The sequence below is a fragment of the Vulpes vulpes genome, chromosome 7 (genome assembly GCF_048418805.1).
Source record: "Vulpes vulpes isolate BD-2025 chromosome 7, VulVul3, whole genome shotgun sequence".
NCBI lineage: Eukaryota > Metazoa > Chordata > Mammalia > Carnivora > Canidae > Vulpes > Vulpes vulpes.
The window spans coordinates 50,052,802-50,073,583 of record NC_132786.1 but is presented as its reverse complement, the minus strand read 5'-3'; the positions used below and the strand labels follow the sequence as shown (position 1 = coordinate 50,073,583).

At 44.9% G+C, this 20,782-nt stretch overlaps 1 protein-coding gene across 23 annotated transcripts in view; it reads right to left on the bottom strand.

Annotated features, from left to right (window-relative positions):
• ACSL1 (acyl-CoA synthetase long chain family member 1) overlaps positions 1-20,782 on the bottom strand; it is a 69,735-nt gene that overhangs the window by 24,371 nt on the left and 24,582 nt on the right. For all 23 annotated transcript variants that reach the window (XM_072763781.1, XM_072763780.1, XM_072763789.1 and 20 more), the window contains 3 exons: positions 7,718-7,832; positions 3,384-3,448; positions 712-813 (listed from right to left, as the gene is read on the bottom strand). In XM_072763781.1, coding sequence (XP_072619882.1) covers positions 712-813; positions 3,384-3,448; positions 7,718-7,832 — 282 coding nt within the window. The remainder of the gene's footprint in view (positions 1-711; positions 814-3,383; positions 3,449-7,717; positions 7,833-20,782) is intronic.

Below are 20,782 nucleotides of genomic sequence, written 5' to 3'. Positions count from 1 at the left end.
CCTAACACATCTTTTGGATGCAAGAATAAATTCAATTTCTTCAAGCTTAGTGCTTGAATTTTTCCAAGCCAAATTATGCCGCTAATTTGTTCACTAGCACCATATACAACAGCTCCAAAAGAGCTTCTCATTTAAACTGACCTTTCATGCAAGGGTTTACAGAAGCAGCACGCAGGGACCTTGACAGCCAGCCGGACAGCACGTCTACATTAAGGCTGACTCACGGTGAGGCACTCTCCCTGCTGCCCATGGTATTTTAAACTTTGTAACCTGATCAGAGGGAAAGCTCCTACCTTTCAGAAAGCAAAGAGGGGAGTCCGCAATGGACAAAAATGTATCCAAGTTTCTTCATAATTTATTGAGGCTATTTTTCTAATCACAGACATAAATAAGCCTTAAGGTAAGAAGATTCTTTGTTAGCTATCTGTTCAAATAACTTGTTAAGTTTTTTGTTTTGGGAACTGGTTTAAAAAAAAAGAAAAAAGAAAACCAATAAACAAAAAAGTGATTTTTCTCCCCCTTAACATTAGGGGCCAAGGAGGCCCTGGTGTGGATTTTCCTGTCACTTTCTAAGGAATAATACAGAGATATATTCTCAGTAGAGATCAAAGCACAAAATCGTGTCCTGAGCAAAGGTAGGTGTGAACCCCAACTGGCTCTTACATCTGAGAACTCTCAAACTGCCTACAGTTGGTGTCTAATGGTCAATACCTCAGGTCTGTTCTGAGCGAAGATGCCAATGAACTGATCTGGGGCAGTCTTGAAGCCCTTCTGGATTAGCGCTGAGCCCACACACTCGGCTATCTCCGCCACCTAAAATGGGGAGGAAAATAAACAGGAAAAATCAGGTCAAACTCAAAGAACAAAGCTCACTGGGTGACAACCGTGTCTAACACCTCGGCCAGCAAGCAGCACCGCACAGAGGAGAGAGGAGCAAACAGGCATTCTTTTAGTTGTACATTTTTGTAAAACACAAGGCTCAATTCTCCAGAACTCACTATTAAAGAGAACTGATCATAGGGCTCCTTCTGCAAAGTAGATGAATCGGAGGATTCCAACAGCTGCAGGTCACAGATCATTGGATGTCAGGGCTTCTTACACTTTTCTATTTTAAACTTTAGTTTTATAGAATTATAAAAGTAATACAAGGATATAGAATTATTGTTGTTGTTATTATTATTATTATTATTATATTTGTATTTATGAAGAGTAGCAATGCAGCCAAAACTTGTCATTTGCTATAAACACAGAAATAGTCTGGGGGGACACCTTCAAAAAACTTGTAAGAGTTTTAAGTAAAACTAATAAGTAAAACAAACACTATTATTGCAAGTTAAAATAGGTAGATTCTTATGAATTAGGGAGGACTATAAACCTGCCCCCCAGTCTCTCCCCATTCCTACCTTAAATTAACTACAAAATAAATAAAATTTTTTATATCTTAAATTTGGAATTATTTTCTTTATTTTCAGTTAGTGAATTCTCAAGAGCACTTTGAAATCCCACCCATGCCTGTAGGGAATAGAGCCACGCCTGTTCCTGCCCAGAACCCTGTTGGTCCTGGCACATAGTACCACCGCGTTCTGCCTATGGGAATGAGAGTTCACCCAGGTGAGGTGACGGCACGGGTGGCATGAATATGCTTATTGTTTTTGCACCCACAGCCTGTTTCACAACCTCTGCTCACATGTCAGGGATGGGAACCCGTGAAATGCTGCCATGGTTTGCAGAGCTACTTAGGAGAAGGTACAGGCATTTATATCTCTAGGAAGAGGCTCCATTCCTTTCTCCAGAAAACCTCAAAGGGGTTCCTAGCCCCACAAAGGTCAGTCACTAGGATGAGGAAAGGACCTAACCAAGTGTACAAATCCAGAGTTGCCTTCAACTCTAGCTTGAAATCTTCACCATCCTTTGGCTGAAATGTGCAAAACACAGATTAACACCTTCAAAAACTGCAGTGATTTTCAATCTGCCTTGAAAAATCCAATCTGCCATGGACTTGTCTTTTGCCTTCCTTCCAGCATATAACAGAAGGACTCCAGGCAGCACTTGGGGACTCTGTGAGGCCTTGAGACCACTGCGCAACATTACATGTCCAACACACATAAACTGTTTATCTACCACTTGTGAAAATGAGGAACCTCAGCAACTCTTTTTTTTGGGGGGCAGGGGGAGGTCTCCGGTAAAGCAAAATTAAAGTGGTGAAATCCCTCTGGTCCCTGAGGGTACTCAGCTCATCACTTTTCTCACAGGAAAGGAGCCTGTTTTGCCTCTCTGCTCTCTACCAAGAGCTACCCAAGCAAAGCCTTTGCATTTCATTCGTCCTCAGATGCGGGAATGGAAGGAAACGTGGAGTGTGTTTCAGTCTCGGGAAGGGCCAGTGAGCTCTGGGGCTACTCAGGGCTCCTCGGGACAATCCCTCACGTATCCTCCCCAGCACGTCAACTGCCCAGAGCACCTCTCACACCAAACATGGATGGAGGAATTTCATTTGTATTCATGAAACCACAGGACAACCAGGCCCTAGAGCAGGGAGCTATTTCCTGGACAGCTGTGCTAGAAACAAAAGGCAAGAGCGGACACATCGGGGCTCCCAGACACCCTTGGGCTCTTACTTCCATGGGGAGAAGCTGCCCTGTTATCACGACAAACATGAAAAGCAATGTCTGTCATCAAGCAGCTGCAGCTGTGGATCAGTTGGGATTATGGAGGGACAAGAATAAATACACTGGATCCCAGCTTCCTTTGTGCTTATACAGCAAAGCAGGTGCCGCCCCTGAACATCTGTGCTGCTCGCCATGGCTGCCCTGGGGTTCAACATCACACCTGTCCCACGTTGGTCAGGTTCATACGATGCACAGAAGAGCCACAGACCAGATGTGGACCTCACTTCTGGTCCTGTTTCTGCCACGAACCAGCTCGGACCCTGGGCAAGTCCCATCCTTTTCCTTGGGGGATGTTTCCCTCCTCTATAAAATGAGAAAGTTACTCTATATTAGGGATTCTAACTTTGTCTAGTATCCTGCCAGGCAGAGGAGAATTTCTACCCTGCCATGGGCTCTGTGAGGAGAGTCACCTGCTTCAAGCACATTTCTAGAACGTTATCTGAGAATCATGCTCAATTCCCCCATGCAGCCACATAATTCTAGAATAAAGTGCATTTGGACTTAATTCAAGTCCAAATTGGACCAATTAAGCTACTTAACCAGTTTTTCCCAAATCTTTGCATAAAACTTCTCCCTTTGGATGCTGCACGTTTACCTCAGAGCTCTGAGTCGGCCTAGCACACAGACTTTGCAGCAACCATACAGCCCTCATGGTCAGGGACTCCAAGATTTCAGCCCCAAAGCGTGCAGGAGGACCCACAGAGCCAGGAAACTCACCTGTTTGTAGGAAAGCCATTCGTAGGGCTGGTCTGGCTTCCGAGAGCCTAAACAAGGGCCATCATCTTAAAAAAAAAAAAAAAAGAAAAAAAAAAAGAAAAGAAAAGAAAAAGAAAGAAAAATACAGTGAAAAACAAAAAACGGGATTAACGTGCATAAATATTCTCATTTGTGTTCTACTTCATCCTACAAAATATCAGGTAGACATTGGGCCCCAGATTAGAAATAAAGAGTTCAGACTGGAGATGTGTTCTCCTTGGGTTCTGATCTGATTTTTTGTTTGTTTCTTAAATGGGGTAAGAAAAATAAGAGAATATCAGGCAAATACACTTTTTAAGGACACTCAGTTTGAATTCTTCTGTACCCTAGTGGTTCAGAAAGGGGGAAGTAGCTGAATGATAAAGAAATCCTTTTCAGAAGACTCCCACAAGATTCCTAAAGTGTAAAGCATTCTAACTCAGGATGTACAAAGGAAAATACAGAGATGCCTGGGTGGCTCAGTGGTTGAGCATCTGCCTTCGGCTCAGGTCATGATCCTGGGTTCCTGGGATTGAGTCCTGCATCAGGTTCCCCTGCATGGAGTCTGCTTCTCCCTCTGCTATGTCTCTGCCTCTCTCTCTGTGTCTCTCATGAATAAATAAATAAATAAATCTTAAAAAAAAAAAAAAAGGAAAAAATAGGACTCTTAAATCCCCAAATTCTGATGACTTAGAATTTTACTCACACGGATGAAGTCTTAATTGCAGAGAAACAAAAATGAAGAAAAGATGCAAAATAAAGAGAAAATAAGGGGGTATCTGTGAAAGTCAAAGTTAAGAAATATCAGGATGTGTCCTGATTCTAATCTGGGTACCGAATAAACAGGATGAAAGAAAACCCATATTAAGTATTCATACTAAGGGCTAGGACAGTAATAAGTATCACTTGAATCATTTATATTTGGAATCATGCAAGTTTCTTTCTATAGATTAACCCCAAGCTAACTTTATGCTCAGTTTATAGTTGATGAAAGAAAAGCTACGTCCACCTAAAAAAAAAAAAAAAAAAAAGAAGAAGAAAGAAAAAGTCTCCATGTTCCGATGATCATAGCTGACCACATACAAGAATGCCTCTTTACTAGACACACAGGTTCTCCTGCCAGAGGCCCCTCTGTGTTAAGTAGGGCCTCATAGCTCCTTCTAGTAGGGCATTTTGTCATCTTCCCTCTAACAGGGTATCAGCATTTGTTTCTAGACTGTAAGATCTGTGGCTTCCCCATTCTAGGTTTAAGTGTCAGCAGAGGTGTTCTGATTTGGTTTGGGGGCCTGGAGGACAGGTTGGGAAAGCAGAGCATGGCCCCACTGGCAGTCCTGAGGAGGCTGGGCCTATCACACCGAGTCACACCCTGGAGAAGAGAAGTGGGGCATGTATGCGGGTCGGTGGTGAGGACAGGAAGGACCCAGGCTGGACAAATTCACTGCCTCACACTGACTTCTTGGCTCTCTCTACTGCAGCCTTGATGAAAACAGAAAGAGCACAAAGGGCCTTATTCTCAGACCCTCTGCCATTCACAGGGACTGTGATAAAGACTGGGCCGGATGGCATGAGTTCCATCAGAAGTTGTTTTCACACATTGGCCATCTGAAATAATGTTATTTCATTCTGTAAAAACAGGGATTGGAGATGTATAGGCAGCAGCGGCCAAATCAAGTCTGCCATCTGTTTCTGTAAATACAGTTTTATTGGAACATAGCCTTGCTCGTTCATTTACATATTATCTAAGACTGCAGCCGCAAGGCCTCACAGAGACCGTATGGCCCTGGGAGCCTGCCATATTTACTCTCTGGCCCTTTATAGAAAAGTCTTCAGACCCCAGCTCCAGGATGGTGGGAACTTAAACAAATACTATACCCAGGCCCTACAAACAAAATTTTGGATATAACAGGACAGGAATGGGGTCTGGGCCTCAGCACTTTTTAAAAGCTCCCCAGGTGATACCACAGTGCAGCCAGGGACGAGAATCTACAGATTCACAGGCAGAGGGCTCCTCCTTATAAGCAGCTTCCTGTGTACAGTTTGGTTTTTGCTCTCCCATAAAGCCTTCATCTTATGGTAGTCTAGGAAAAATAAAGCTTAAAATAAAAAGATCCTCTGGAAAAAAAAAAGAAAGAAAAAAAAAAAAAGAAGGCAAAGTGGCCTATCAGTATAGGTTAAGAGTGAACTTAAGTTTTCTTCAACTTCTCTGAAACATTCATATAAGACTTCATATTCCAAGTAGAGAAAGTGCACACACACAAAAAAGTTACTGTCTTTGAGAGGAGAGTCAGAAGTATCATGTAAGTCACCATACTACCAGGATGAATTCATTCCCTGATAACCATGAGACAAATGTATACACATCCACACACATCACTTGGTGGTAGTGATAAAGATTCTATATACATATATATACACACACGCACACATCTACACTTATTTGATATATAATGTATATCAAATTAATTATCTATAAATTTTATATTTATAAAAATATAAATATTTAATTTATATTTAATCTATACATATAGATTTAATCTATATTTAATCTATAAATATTTTGATGTGGCCTTTTGTTAAGCTGCTCTGTGTATGGATATTTACTATCACAGACAAACCCTGACCCTGACACTAACTTTGAAGAAGTTCATAATATAGGGATGCCTGGGTGGCTCAGTGGTTGAGCATCTGCCTTTGGCTCAGGTCATGACCCGGGGTCCTGGGATCGAGTCCTGCATTGGGCTCCCTGCATGGAGCCTGCTTCTCCCTCTGATGTGTCTCTGCCTTTCTCTGTGTCTGTCATGAATAAATAGATAAAATCTTTAAAAAAAATTCATGATATAGAAGTGAGGTTTGTTTTACCCTTAGAGTGAGGCTCAATGAATCTGCCACAGGATTACTAGGTCCTGTGCAGATACTAGAGTAACCCAATTCTACTAGGATTAAGTAAAAAACACAGCACTTCTTGAGCACATTATCATAATGCAACATGTTGTGGAGACAGAGAACAGCAACAGCACATAGTCCCTGACCGTCAGGGAACTGCAGTCCAGCTAGCAGTAGAGCCAGCCACCAAACGATTTAAATAAGGAATCATGGATCCCAAAGACCATTTCTAGAGAGTGACCTGGAACAAGCCAAAATAAAGAGGCTAAAACAAAAGAGGGGGTTGTGGGGAGCAGAGAGTACTCTCTCCATCACTGAGGATACGTTGATGGAGCACCTACTGTGTGTCAGGCTATGTGCCAGTGTTGAGAAAAGAGATGGCCGCCCTGTTCAAGGAGCACTGGCCAGTGGGACAGAACATCAGGCAAATGCCTCTGCTTCCTGGAGGGGCTATTACAGAAATAGGTACAGGGTGCTGGGGAAAGCAGGGAAATGCCTCACCTGGAGGTAGGAGATGAAAGCAACAGAAAAAGAAAAGAAGAAGGTTTTCTTTTCTTTCTTTCTTTCTTTTTTTTTTTTTTTTTTAAAGATTTAGTTAATTTATTTGAGAGAGAGAGAGATCACAAACAGGGAGGAAGGGCAGGGTTCAGAGAAGTGGGCTCCCTACTTAGTGGGGCTCAGTCCCAGGACCTAAGGATCATGACCTGAGCTGAAGGCAGATGCTTAACGAATGAGCTACCCAGATGCCCTAGAAGGTCTCACATAGCATAGTAAGCACCTGCGCTGAAGGTAGGAAAGAAGAAGCTTTACAATCAAGAAAAGGACAAGTGCACAAAGGTGTGGGGTTATGGGAAAGGGGAGGGGTCCTGGTGTTGCAAGAAGTTCAGTGTAACTCGAGGAAGAGTACCCAGAAGGTACACTTCCTGGAAGGGAGAGAGGCCGGAAAGGCAGGCAGGAGGCCTGGGGTGGGGTGGGGTGGTTCTCTTAGGCCAACGCTAGTGAGGAAGTGTGGTTACTTTGGGAGCCAACGTTTCCAAAGTGTCTCACAGGACATTGCTTCCTTGGGAGGTCAGTGTTTATTTCTCAAAATACGGGTCTCATGGTCGAGTACGTTTGATAATGTTGGACTGGGCCCAATTAAACATGTCTTTTGACCTCAGGAAATGTCAGAGCCCAATAATGAGCTAAGATATATGTAACTATCCATAAAATACAAAACCTGATGAAAATATATTTGACTGCTCTGTCAGGGGGACATCTAGAGGGGCTTTTGTGTTTTGGGGCTCATTCTGGAGAAGTTTGAGGAGGAGACAGGGGGACTTGAACAGGTGGAAGTAGATGGAAGATGAAAGCAAAGGACTTCCTCAAGAAAGATCACTTGTTCTGAATGAAAATCATTAATCATTTGTCACACAGATTCAGCAAATGCTTACTTGACACCTGAATGCCCCGCTGGAAGCCTTCGTACATGGTTCTGACATCGTCGTAAAAATATACCAAGGGCTCATCGCTATCCAGTAGCGGGGATCTCCGAGCACCATCGCTACCCTGTGCAAAGAGACAGACACATGAGCATGTTAGAAGAAAATGTTAAAAATAAAAACCCTAACATGCATGCCTACCATGTGCTCCAGGGAGCCCCTGTGGAGTAGCTGCTCAATATTTGCTGAATGAACAGAAAGAAGTGCAGCATTTACTAATCAGACCCATTCATCTGGGGTCAGGTGCAGGCTCTCAGAGAAGGAAGGCTAAGACCTAATGGGTGTCAGAGGGCCCCTGGGAAAAGGGAACAACAGAGCAGACCTCTGAGCACTGGTCTGGCCGGATAAGGTCAAAGAGAGCAGAAGGACTGGGAACCTGTCACACATGCTGTGACAATTCTCAAACCTCTACCATCGGGATACGTGGGTGGCTCAGAGGTTGAACATCTGCCTTCGGCTCAGACTGTGATCCTGGGGTCCTGGGATCACGTCTCGAATCGGACTCCCTGCAGGGAGCCTACTTCTCTCTATGTCTCTGCCTCTCTCTCTCTCTCTCTGTGTGTCTCTCATGAATAAATGAATAAAATCTTAAAAGAAAAAAAACAAAACCCCCCTACCATCAATGTCACAGGGACTGAGTTTGTGTAAGCTCTCGTAGAAACACACCATTCAGTTTTACTTCCATAACGCCGATGTTCCTTTGGAGATTACTTCCACTGTTTTAACTCTGTGTCAACAGCAGTATAGCCTGTTAGGAACTCTGGATTCTCACAGAGCATCTGACAGTTAACAAGCACCCAGCTACAAAATGTATGGAGGTGCAGGGACATGTCTATACTGCTTTGATTTGCTGCACTGACAGGTACACAGACTGGTTTTCACTGTGCGCCCTCTCTACAAGGCCTTCACTGGTTGGTGCAGAAAGCACACCTGCTAACCACCGCAACGCCTGACTAGTAGCGGAAGTCATCACTGGAGGTAGTAGCTTTCAGCCTGTGAGCTGCGCAGCACTCTGTGTCCACAGAAATACCATGGGGCCAGGTATCCGGACATGCCAAGCGTTCTTTAGAAACTGATAAATACAAGCTCAACTACTATGATGTCAGAGCCCATGGGTTTTTTGTTTGTTTTTTAATTCCAGAGAGGGGTCTTCACATTTGCAATGTCAGGAAACAGGGAAGTTAGACAAGGATATAAGAACTTCTGGTAAGAACCTACAAGAAAGGACCATTTGCAAAGAGGAGAGATGGTTTCTAGTATGAGGTCTGAAGGAAGCAGACAGGAAAGTCTTCATGAAGAAGGAGCAAAGGGCTAGGTCTCAGAGAGTAGGGTCTAAGCAGGCAGAGCTGATGGGGAAACGGGATGCACTCCAGGGCAAGACCCAACATGGAGATCCCTTTATAGGTAATGACCTCCAGATAGATGTTGATGGACCATTTTTCTCCTTCTGTTTTTCTTGTTTGTTATTTGTTTTGTTTTGTTTTTAGGATTTAGTTAGGATTCTTCTTATCCTTATCTCCTCCTACAAGCTCTCTTTCCAACCAATTTATCATAAATGTACTTCCAAAAGAAAGGAACAGTACAGAAGTATATTAAGAAAAAAAATGACTAGTCCCTATTAACATTTTTTTAATATATATTTTTTTATTTAATCATGAGATACACAGAGAGAGAGAGAGACAAAGGCAGAGGGAGAAGCAGGCTCCATGCAGGGAGCCCAATGTGGGACTCGATCCCAGAACTCCGGAATCACACCCTAAGCCAAAGGCAGATGCCCAACTGCTGAGCCACTCAGGAGTCCCCCTAGTAACAGTTTGATGATTTCCTTCCAGACTTATTTCTATGCTTTACATCCATAGAAATTCTTATGTACTCATATGTTCTTGACATCAGATGTAAAGCTACTAATAGATTTCTAGAACAAATATCACCCAATGATATATTCTACTCATTACATGGTCTTCTCTAACTTGGCAGACACTTTCTAATACCTGTAGCCACGATTCCGAATGTAATGATTAATTACAACATATACTTTATAAAACAAAGAAGTTATTCTTTGTATGTACAATGGTGGGAAACCTCTACTCTGTAGACTCATGCAATATTATTACTTAATCTCTGAGTCTGTCTGCAAAATGGGGATACCATGTGTCCACATCCAGGGTTATCTTTAGCTAAACAATTAAAATTAGTCCTATAAAATATGAATGTGTAGGGACGCCTGAGGGCCTCAGTTGGTTAAGCGTCTGCCTTTGGCTCAGGTCATGATCCTGGGTCCTGGAATCCAGCCCCGCTCAGTGGACTCTGCTTCTTCCTCTGCCCCTCCCCCTGCTTGTGCGTGCATGCCCTCTCTCTCTCAAATAAACAATAAAATCTTTTAACAAAATATGAATATGTAGAACACTACTCAGACACCCTACAACATGCCCTAACTACAAAGCCAGTCCTTCTTAGCCTTTATCTTTTCTCCAACAAATACTCAGATTAAAATTCAGAAGCAATTTTGTGGCTTTACAGTAAGCACTGAAAGCCTTTTTCAATGCAGGAAGCCACCCACCAAAAGGAGCCAGGGCATCATGGCTAAGGTAGGAGAAAAAGGAGCAAGGGATTAAATGACAGAAAATGGGAAGAAGAAAAAAAGCTAAGAAAAGAGGTGTGCCTGGTAGAGAGGAGCAGACTGTCACAAACAACCGTCTCCTGGCCACTGGCCCAGCCCTGCCCACTGGTCTGCCTATCAAGCATGACCAGGAGGCACAGGCGGTTTAGTAGCCCAGACAGGTCCCTTAGGATGGGCCCTCCTACATCTCTCATCCTGACGCTCGTTCATGTGTGCTGTCACTCAGCCATTTCTCTGCAAAAGCAATACTGCCCTCCCCAAGCATTCCGCTGAGAACTCCTACAGCTGTCAATGGGGCAGGTGGGAATCGGGTGAATAAGACGCAGAGCTTTTTCTGAAGAAGCCCAAATCTTATCCTTATGTCACCAGAGGGGCTCCATGGAGCACTGGCTGAGCAAAGAGGGTGCAGGAAGTCAGAATGAACAGACAAGAGTAGCCTGGAATCTTCGGAGCATTCGGAGCACAGGCTCACCCTCGGGCTGGGATCTCTGAAGCATGGTCTGGGGGACCGCAGACCCTTCTAAGGAAAGCAAATTAGCTAGCCCTTCAACAGATCTACTAAATCAGAGACTCTGGGGGTGTGACCCAGAAGTTTTAGCTAGCCCTCCAGGGGATTCTGGTGCACGCGAAGGTGAGAACCACCAGCCTGGAGGCCTTAAGGTCCCAGCAGGGAAGTCCTGAGGAATACTGCTTCAGAAAGAAATCTACAAGAAGCCTAAGAAGCAGCATGAAGAATGGCATGAAGGGGAAGGGACCAGAGAAAAATCTAGTCATGTGGGCCTGGGTGAGAGCAGTGGCAAGCGGGAATGGGGAGAAAGAAGGGTGACACTAGAAGTAGTAAGGGTTAATGAAAAGGATCTGGCCAGTAACTGCTTTAAAGAAGGAGGTCTAAAAATAGCAGTCCCATTTAATCAAAAATAGAAGACTGGGCATGGGGGCCAGGTTTGAGAAGAGAGTCACTTTGGCTTTGGAAATATGGAGACCAAATCCTTTTCAAGATAGTAGGTCAACCTCCCAAATTCCTATTTTGAGAATTGCTGCTCTAGAGTAAAATTTTATGAGAAACTTTTTGGCTAAGTAACTCTTTGGTGAAGGTTCATTTTTTTTGGTGGTATATAATCCTCAGAACTTTGAGAAACATGGAAGTAAGCCAAATCCAAGTTAAAGAAGTTAATGACATCCCAAATAGCCATCATCTTGACAAGTAACCTGAAGACAAGACAGTTATGATGATTCTAATTGGCAATCACAATACTTAGCAAAGGTTTGAGGATGAGCTGTAAATGAGTCCTATGTCAAAAAGGCACACCATTTAAGGCATAAGTGAAACTGGGTAAAAGGTCACATTGTCACTTATTTGTTACACACTCTGTGATTTCAAGAGAGGAGTCTGAATAAAAGGGGCGCGGGGGCCACTAAGCAAGATCTGCGCTTTGAAATTTGTTGCCCTATGAAATGATCACCCGTTCCCCTGAAGAATCATCATTTTTGATGTGCGTATGTGCTATCATTCTTCTTGAACAAAAATGCTATTTGTAAACACTGGGTGTTAGTAGCCTGATTTATACCTACAAAGCAGAGGGACCGTACCGAGTGTTGGGAAGCACAGCTATACCAACAGAGCTCAAATGTCTGTATGTGCTACAAACCCAAGCCACTTCAAAAGGAGGGCATTTCATTACTGGGTCATGCAAGTACATGTCGCTATTTCTAGGAACATCTACTTAAATGAAAAAAATAATACTTCTGGATTTCTGATATAAGCTACAGATTGAGGGTAGAGGCCGGGGTTTCAATTGTCCTCAAGAAATAGGGAGAGCTAAGCAGACAATTCTAATGAAATGTGCAGGAAATCACTCTGTAAGACTGAGTGTCAGGCCACCTCTGGGTGGCTCAGTGGTTGAACATCTGTCTGCCTTCGGCTCAGGGCATGATCCCAGGGTCCTGGGATCGATTTCCGCATGGGGCTCCCCTCAGGAAGCCTGCTTCTCTCTCTGTGTCTCTGCTTCTCTCTCTCTGTCTCTCATGAATAAATAAAATCTTAAAAAAAAAAAAAAAAGATTGAGTGTCAAGGAAGATTATGCTATACACTTCTTTAATGTGGTTTTAGTTTTTCCAATTTAAAAAAAAATAGAAAATGGTGAGTCCAACACACTATGGTCAAATCGGTGGTCACAAGTACATTTTGCAACATCTACATAAGCTAATATTCCTCTTTTTGAAATTTAAATTCAATTAATTAACATATAACGTATTATTGGTTTCAGAGGTAGAAGCCAGAGGTTAATCAATATTATATAACACCCAGTGCTCACTACATCATCCAGTTACCCTGTCCCCTCATCCCCACCTCCCCTCCAACGACCCTGTTTGTTTCCTATGATTAAGAGTCTGTTATGGTGTGTCTCTCTCTGATTTCGTGTTTTATTTTTTCCTCCCTTCCTCTATGATCCTCTGTTTTGTTTCTTAAATTCCTCATATGATAATGGTCTTTCTCTGACTTACTTTGCTTAGCATAATACCCTCTAGTTTTATCCTTGTCATTGCAAATGACAAGATTTCATTTTTTGATGCTGAATAATATTCCAGTGTGTATAAATATGTAAGGGCTCTCTCCGTAATTTGGCTATTGTGGACATTACTGTATAAACATTGGGGTGCAGGTGCCCCTTTGGATCACAACCTTTGTATCTTTGGGGCAAACACCCAGTAGTGCAATTCCTGGCTTGTAGGGTAAGCTAACGGTCCTCCTGAGGTTGGACTTCCCACATGGACTGAATTAGGAAATAAAAGTTCAAGTTCTACTTGGGGCCAATAAAGGCAGGACCATGGTGTACATGTACATATCGGTAGTTCCCAAGAACAGAACTCTTGCCAATACAAATACAGGCCCTGGCTCCCGCTCTCTGAAAGTTCACTTTATGACACTTGGCTTTTATGAAAGACGCACATTAGTACCTATTTTCACTAACTGGAAGAAATCCGAAGAGGAGTTTTACATTAATGAAAAAAAACTTACTGTATCAATGTAGTCTTTTGTAAAAGGGAAGTGGCATAACTTGAACTTTTGGAAAGTGGGGGAAGACTCTTGCTTTGTCATCTAGGCTTTTGTAAGCCTACTTTCAGACAGCAGAGAAAACCTGTATTTGGGGGAAAAAAAAAAAAGGACTCCCAAAGGTGAGAGTCATTTTGTGCACTCTCACATTTAAATGCAAAGGGGAATCACATCCTTGAGGACTTCTGGGGGATGGAAATACCCAAGCTTTATAAACTGGTCTTGTCCATCTCAATCTAGAAAATAGGTGTCTTCAGGCCACGAGAGAACTGTATAACTAGTAAGGAGGTTATTGAAGACGTGACTAGATTTTTTTTTTTTTTAAGATTTTATTTATTTATTCATGAGAGAGAGAGAGAGAGAGGCAGAGACACAGACAGAGGGAGAAGCAGGCTCCATGCAGGGAGCCTGATGTGGGACTCGATCCCAGGACTCCAGGATCATGCCCTGGGCCGAAGGCAGGCACTAAACCTCTTAGCCACCCAGGGATCCCCTGACTAGATTTTAATGTTAAATCCACCTCTAGGGGGAAAGCAGCAGGTAGAACCACAGCCCTGAGCACAGAGTTTGTTGTTGGGTTTTGTTGGAGTTTTTATTTTTGAGCTGTTGCTAACATCCTCCATGTGAAATACTCTTCCCAGGACTTAGATTTCTCCACGCATCTTATTCTGCCCAAAACACCACTGTCTACTTCCCGGGCACAAAGCCGCTCTTCCATCCAGGGACCTCTTAGAGAGACACTCTGGCCATTGATTCTCATCTCCAGCAACACTAGATCTTTGCTATACCGAACCGGGGCTTTTAAAGGCCAGCCAGTTGGCGACCTTCCCAACGGTCTTTCCTAAACGGTAACAACAAGACATCTAGAACTCACTTAGATTTCCCATGATAGGCTGAACTGTAAACGTCCCAGCATAACGGGGAACGCTCAGGATCAATGTTCATGCTCACCATTGAACTAGCTGACTTCCTGAGGTGCCCAGGAGTAAAGAAAGGCAAGAACCATCACGTCACAATCAGTGCTGGGTTCTGTCGCCGGAGTGCAGGAATGAGGGAAGCTAAGTGAGGATTTCCTGAGCACCTGCTACATGCCAGCCACTCCGCAGGTGAGATGACAACCCGAGGGGGAGGTTGTAGGGTGACATTTAAAAGGTCATGGGCCCAGCTCTGTGGATATCTGGTATGGTAACAGGTTTCTCTGCGGATCACAAGCGGGTTCAAACTCCCGTACACATTGCTCATCTCCATCTTCAAGGAGCCAGGCCCAGGTCACCGGTGGCAGGCTCAGTTTTTTGGTTCTCCAATACTTTCCCCTGGTCCTCAGAGGGGCTTCCATTGTACCCCTCATTCACTCTAAAGTTTCCTTCTTCCTGAGCCTCCCCACTGCCATCCCAAGGGGAGGATGTGCTTACGTCGGGGTGATGGAGAGGCTGGCACAGTATTTAGAAACTATAGTTCTGTGCTGCCGAGCACATTTCAATGTCATCACCAGGGGAAATCGGCCAACCACAGAAGGGGAAATAGCACCCTCCCACCTCCGTGAGAGGGAAGAAAGTCTAGAGCCACAAAATCCAAAATCCCACAAACACACATTGTTCCAGCAAAACAAAACTGCCCATAGCATCTCTACATGCCTGCCATTTAGAATATGTGAGTTATTCTGCTCCACTTTTGACTATTCTAAAGGGAACCAGTGTCTATTCTCACCCATGGCTGGCCTTCTAGACATGAATGTAAGTAGGGATTTTTGTCGAGAGGCTCAGAAAGTTTATATTTGTCATTTTTCATTTGGCCTGAGTTGACCCTGCTTGGGGGGAGGCTATTTTTAAACTTAAATAAATACTCCAGCACACACTTCTGCTTGATGAAGCCTCGAGGAGGTAGCGTCCTTTGTACAAAATCAAATTGTGTTTTCAGGCCTGTGTTACCTTGTTCCTAGTTAGTGAACTTATTAAGCTTTTACTTCCATTTAAACGGTTACTTCCATTTAACCGTTTAAATGGAAGCTAGAAATAAATTTTTCTAAAACAATCACCTGTCTTTCTTTGAATTCCTAAAGGCAGCCTGTGGGCTGGCCTTGGCACAAAGATCAGAAACTCTGCCTTCAGTTCTCTGTAATGCCTGCCCTTTACTTTGCAGCCTACTCACCTACCCACTGCTGCCCCGTGACCAGAACTGATAGTGCTACCACCTCATTCAAATCACGGGTCTCTTTCAATTAATAGGTGAGACTTTTTAGCCATTTAACTCAGTTAAGCTTCCTACAATGTGAGTCTAGTTAAGAAAAAGTAATTAGCAAGGTTTTTCATACCTTTTTTTAAAAAAAGATTTTATTTATTTATTCATGAGAGACACAGAGAGAGAGAGAGAGAGAGAGACAGACAGACACAGAGACAGAGGCAGAGGGAGAAGCAGGCTCCATGCAGGGAACCTGACGTGGGACTCGATCCAGGGTCTCCAGGATCACACCCTGGGCCAAAGGCAGGTGCTAAAACACTGAGCTACCCACGGATCCCCTTTTTTTTTCATACTATGTGATTAAGAAGCCTCTTGTGTCTTAGCAGGGGTGCTAAAGTTACCCCAAAGGTATGAAAATGCCACTGTTTGCACACTCCCAGAATAATACATCTAAACAGGAACACCCTTCCAAATACATTTTCTCCATCCACTGCCCCAACTGCCAGGACTGCTTGCTGAGAATGCCCTCAGATGCCATACGCTTCAGAAAAACGTGTTTGAAAGTGCTCTAAGCACCACAGCAGCCAAGTTGCTTGGGATAAGATGAAAAAGGCAAATCTTGGGCAGCCCCAGTGGCCCAGCGGTTTAATGCCACCTTCAGCCCACCTTCTGCCTGTGTCTCTGCCTCTCTCTCTCTGTCACTCATGAATAAATAAATAAAATCTTTAGGGAAAAAGAAAGGCAAATCTTTGCATATATCTTTGACCACATGCACAATTAATTTGGAGTCAGACCAGGGAAGCCCAAGCAGTGGGCAATATTGACTGGAAACGTGTGATTACAGATGGCAAGTAAATGAAGGTTAATGCTCCAAAACAAGGATTTGCAGAAGTATTATCGACAGGTATGAAGCTGACAGATCAAACCAGAAGATTCCCCGGAAGTCCCACACGTACTTCTGGTGGACCATTCCGAGTCTTCCCAAGGATGAAAACTCGTTTTTATTTATGTCTATATTTACGAGTAACTGCAGAAACAACGAGATGGCAGCTAATACCCTTCCTCTTCTGTTCCCCTGCTACCTCCCACCGGGTTCAAGTTGGGGAGTCTAACACCCCCTCTTATAGGTGCTCTGCCACAGACCGCCAGGCTGGTGGCAGCGGTTCCACCACCTGAGCACACCTGTCCTTCCCAGGCAATGTCTCCTGCTGCTCTGCCCCGGCAGCTCCCTGCACCCATGCCTCACAGCGCTGGGGGTGGGGGGGGGTGCCGCTGCCCAGCTGGACATGAGCACCCCCACGCGGAGCCAGCCCCAGCTGCTTCTGTCCAGCACATCACCTCACTTCGCCTTCTGGTTTTCCCCACTCTACTGGGATGCAATTGACAAGGCCCCCGCAGCGCTCGAGGTGACCCCACATGCTCCTGGACCGTGGGAAGGTTCTCCCCATGGAGTAGCTCATTGTCCCACAGAGTCGCATTTTTTTTTTCTTTCTCCATGGAAACCCTTCAATCCTACTCTCTTGACAAATCTCAACCGGACGATGCAGGGCTCCCAACCAAGGCTGCGACACTCTAGGTGGATCCTCAGACTTCGCTCCTCTGACAGCTGAACATTTGTGCCCTTTTCGCCCTATTCCCCCACCTGCAGCCGCGGGCAACCACCCTTCTCACTGCTTCTCTGAGTCAACCTCTCTTTGTCATCTTCACTCTGTGTTACCAATGTCATTACCCCAGAGGCAGGCAGGCTGTCTAAGCCCAATGTGAGTCTTCGTCGAAACTTAAAACCAGGCCATTTATTGAGCATTGCTTCCATAGGCCGGGTATGTTACATTCAGTTTGCTCCTTTCCGAGTTCTTTTTTTTTTTTTTTAATATTTTATTTATTTATTCATGACAGACACAGAGAAACAGGCCAAGACAGGCAGAGGGAGAAGCAGGCTCCCCGCTGAGCTGGGAGCCCACTATAGGACTCGATCCCAGGAATCCTGGGATCATGACCTGAGTGGAAGGCAGACACTCAACCACTGAGCCACCCATGTGCCCCTCCTTTCAGAGTTCTTAAGGGAGAAGGAACCAGAGATCTTGCTTTATTTAAGGTATGAGAACAAGTTGCTCACATTGCTCTTAGTTTAAGGACAATCCTTGCCCTCTCCCAGGGAAAGAAGGAGTCCTTGGCTGCACTGCCCGCCTGCCCATAAGCTGCATGAGGGCAGCAGCCTCTCCTTCCCGGGGATTGTGCACACATTACTCGGCCGATGCTCAAGTGCTTCTGAATGGATGCCTGTCAGATAACTGCTCCGTGCCACAGAACATTAAATCCAGAGTGCCACATCCTCCATATCAGACCTTCTGAGGTACAGGACTAAACTGCTAAGGCCAGCTGCTAACCGTATATACCCCACCATGTGGATGTGTCAACTCAACCTTTCACACCAAAGGGCCAGCCAGCCAACATTCGCCTCAATGTCATTAGATCATTTGCCGTGGAACGCATCCAATTTAGGGAGGCAAGATAAGGGAGACCCAAAGAACTGGTTCTGCATCTTGAAAGATATGAACCCACACTAGAGCCAAGGAGCAATAACTAACAAGTTTAAACAGTGAATCTGTTATAGACTAATTAGTTTAGTTGCCAGAGGTAAATTTGAAACTAAGTTCTGATATTCTTCAAATAAAGTCTTAAAAACGCTATGGACTTACTGGTATAAAAAAGTTTTTGGGGGCTCCCGGATGGCTGAGTCGATTAAGCGTCTGCCTTCAGCTCAAGTCATGATCCCGGGGTCCTGGGATCGAGCCCCACATCGCGCTCCCTGCTCAGGGGAGAACCTGCTTCTACCTCTCCCTCTGCCCCTCCCCCTGCTGGTGCTCTCTCACATGAATAAATAAAATCTTTCAAAAAGAAAAAAAAAGGTTTTTGCATCCTACAATTTACTCCCTTCTCTAATATTTAAAAATAAAGCAAAGTAACTTGGGTTATCATTTAAGTAAGTTATAATCTGGCAGTGGCTATCCAAAATCCATCTTTTGACAAGTAAGCCATCTCAAGGCCTAGACAACATCTCTCACCAGTTGGAAGGATTCCCATATTCTTTTTATGACCTCCTGCAGCAGTTATAATGATTCTCATTTACACTTCGGAAGAGTCTGTTGCCTCAATCTCTTAAACTCTGGTAGGTGGGCCTATGACCCGATCACACCGAGTTTTGCCCTGACCCCATTTATGTCCAAGCTGGTGCAGGAGTAGAGGAGGAGGGGAGGCAGAAGCTCACCAGAAATCCACTTTTGCTGCTGTGGCCCAGGCTGTGACAGCTCCAGGGTCCCGGCTCCCGACCCCAGGCCTCACTCCCACCCCATCCTCGACAGTGTCTGCCCCCACACCCAACCTGTGTGCAGAACCTCAGGCTCTCTTCTACCACCTGTTCCTTTTCTTCCTTCCATTCCGTCACTACCTTCAGATCCATCTGCCTGTAATCCCCATTTGCAGAAGAAGCTGCTCCTGGGTTCAAAGGTCTAGCCACCAACTCTTCAGATTAATCTAGATAGAACCAAACTTTCCTTATTACCTTATTCATCCTCCTCTGGCCCCTGAAAAGCCCCAGTTATAATATGCAATGTAACTTTCAACTCCTGTTAATGACAGCAGTGTAACAGACTTCTAGGTATTCCACTAACAATATGGGGATCCCTGGGTGGCTCAGCGCTTTAGCGCCCACCTTCGGCCCGGGGAATGATCCTGGAGTCCTGGGATCGAGTCCCAGGTCGGGCTCCCTGCGTGGAGCCTGCTTCTCCCTCTGCCTGTGTCTCTGCCTCTCTCTGTGTGTCTCTCATGCATAAATAAATAAAATCTTTAAAAAAACCAATACGATATAATTTTGCCTCTTGGATTCAGCTGTTTTCTTGTGTATAAAACATCAGGCCTTTACAGAAGAAGAAAACTAACATTTACTGGACACTTAGTATGGGCCAGGCGGATACTCTGCAAATATCTATGCATTCCTCTTTTTTTGTTTTTTTTTTTTAAAGATTTTATTTATTTATTCATGAGAGACACAGAGAGAGGCAGAGACACAGGCAGAGGGAGAAGCAGGCTCCCTGCGGGGAGCCTGATGCGGGACTCGATCCCGGGTCTCCAGGATCACGCCCTGAGTCAAAGGTAGAGGCTCAACCACTGAGCCACCCAGGTGTCCCCTCAATGCAGTTCTCTTAACATCCCCACGAGGGAGGGAAGATACTGTCACTCCTGTTTTCCAGGAATCTCAAGGTCAGAAAGTCAAGGGAACTTGCCCAAAGCTGCCTGGTCTAAGCAGAGGAGCCAGGTCCAGCCTCTGCCTCTTTGGACCCTTCGGGCTCCATCACGCTCTCCTCTGTCCCTGGGCCGCAAGGTGATCTGGGCCCTCACCAGTCGCGAAGGGCTTAGGTCACTGCGGTGAAGGCCGTCTTCACCAGGGGGACACAGGGATCTAACCTCAGCCAACAGGCAGAGGCAAACAAACCTGGAAATGCACACATCACTTATGAAAGTGATTAAAGGCCACACGGATACAGAAAAACTCACTTCTATCCACAGCTCAGAGTTGTGGAGCAGGGGCAGAAAAATTCTGTGGCAGCTGGAAGTTCCTCCCTGACACATAGGAAAGGCAGCCCTCTGGGTCCCGCTGCTGCAGGCGGGTGTCAGCTGCAACCAGGGATGCAGGGGCAGAGCCCTCTAAACAGAGTGCAGGTCAAACCAAGCTTGAAAGTTAAGAAAGGCTTGTTGGATTCTGTTCCAAACTCCGGCTTTTCTGTCCCATTACCAGCCTATGTCCTCACCACCTTTCCTACATGGGGCTATAGCACGAGCTATAGATCTCATTTATGCATTTGAGAGAGAGAGAGAGAGAGAAAGAGAGAGAGAGAATACAAGCAAGGGGAGCAGCAGGCAGAGGGAGAGGAAGAAGCAGGTTCCTCACTGAGCAGGGAACCTGATGCGGAACTCGATTCCAAGACCCTGAGATCATGACCTGAGCCAAAGGCAGACACTAAACCGACTGAGCCACCCAGGTGCCCCTACCCTGACTTTTAAAAAGAAATGTTAGAAGCTGTAACTTCTCAAGAACCTCTGTGCTGCTGCTTAAAGAAGGTGTAGCTTGGGATCAGCCGGTGTGGATAGAGATGAGATGCAGCAA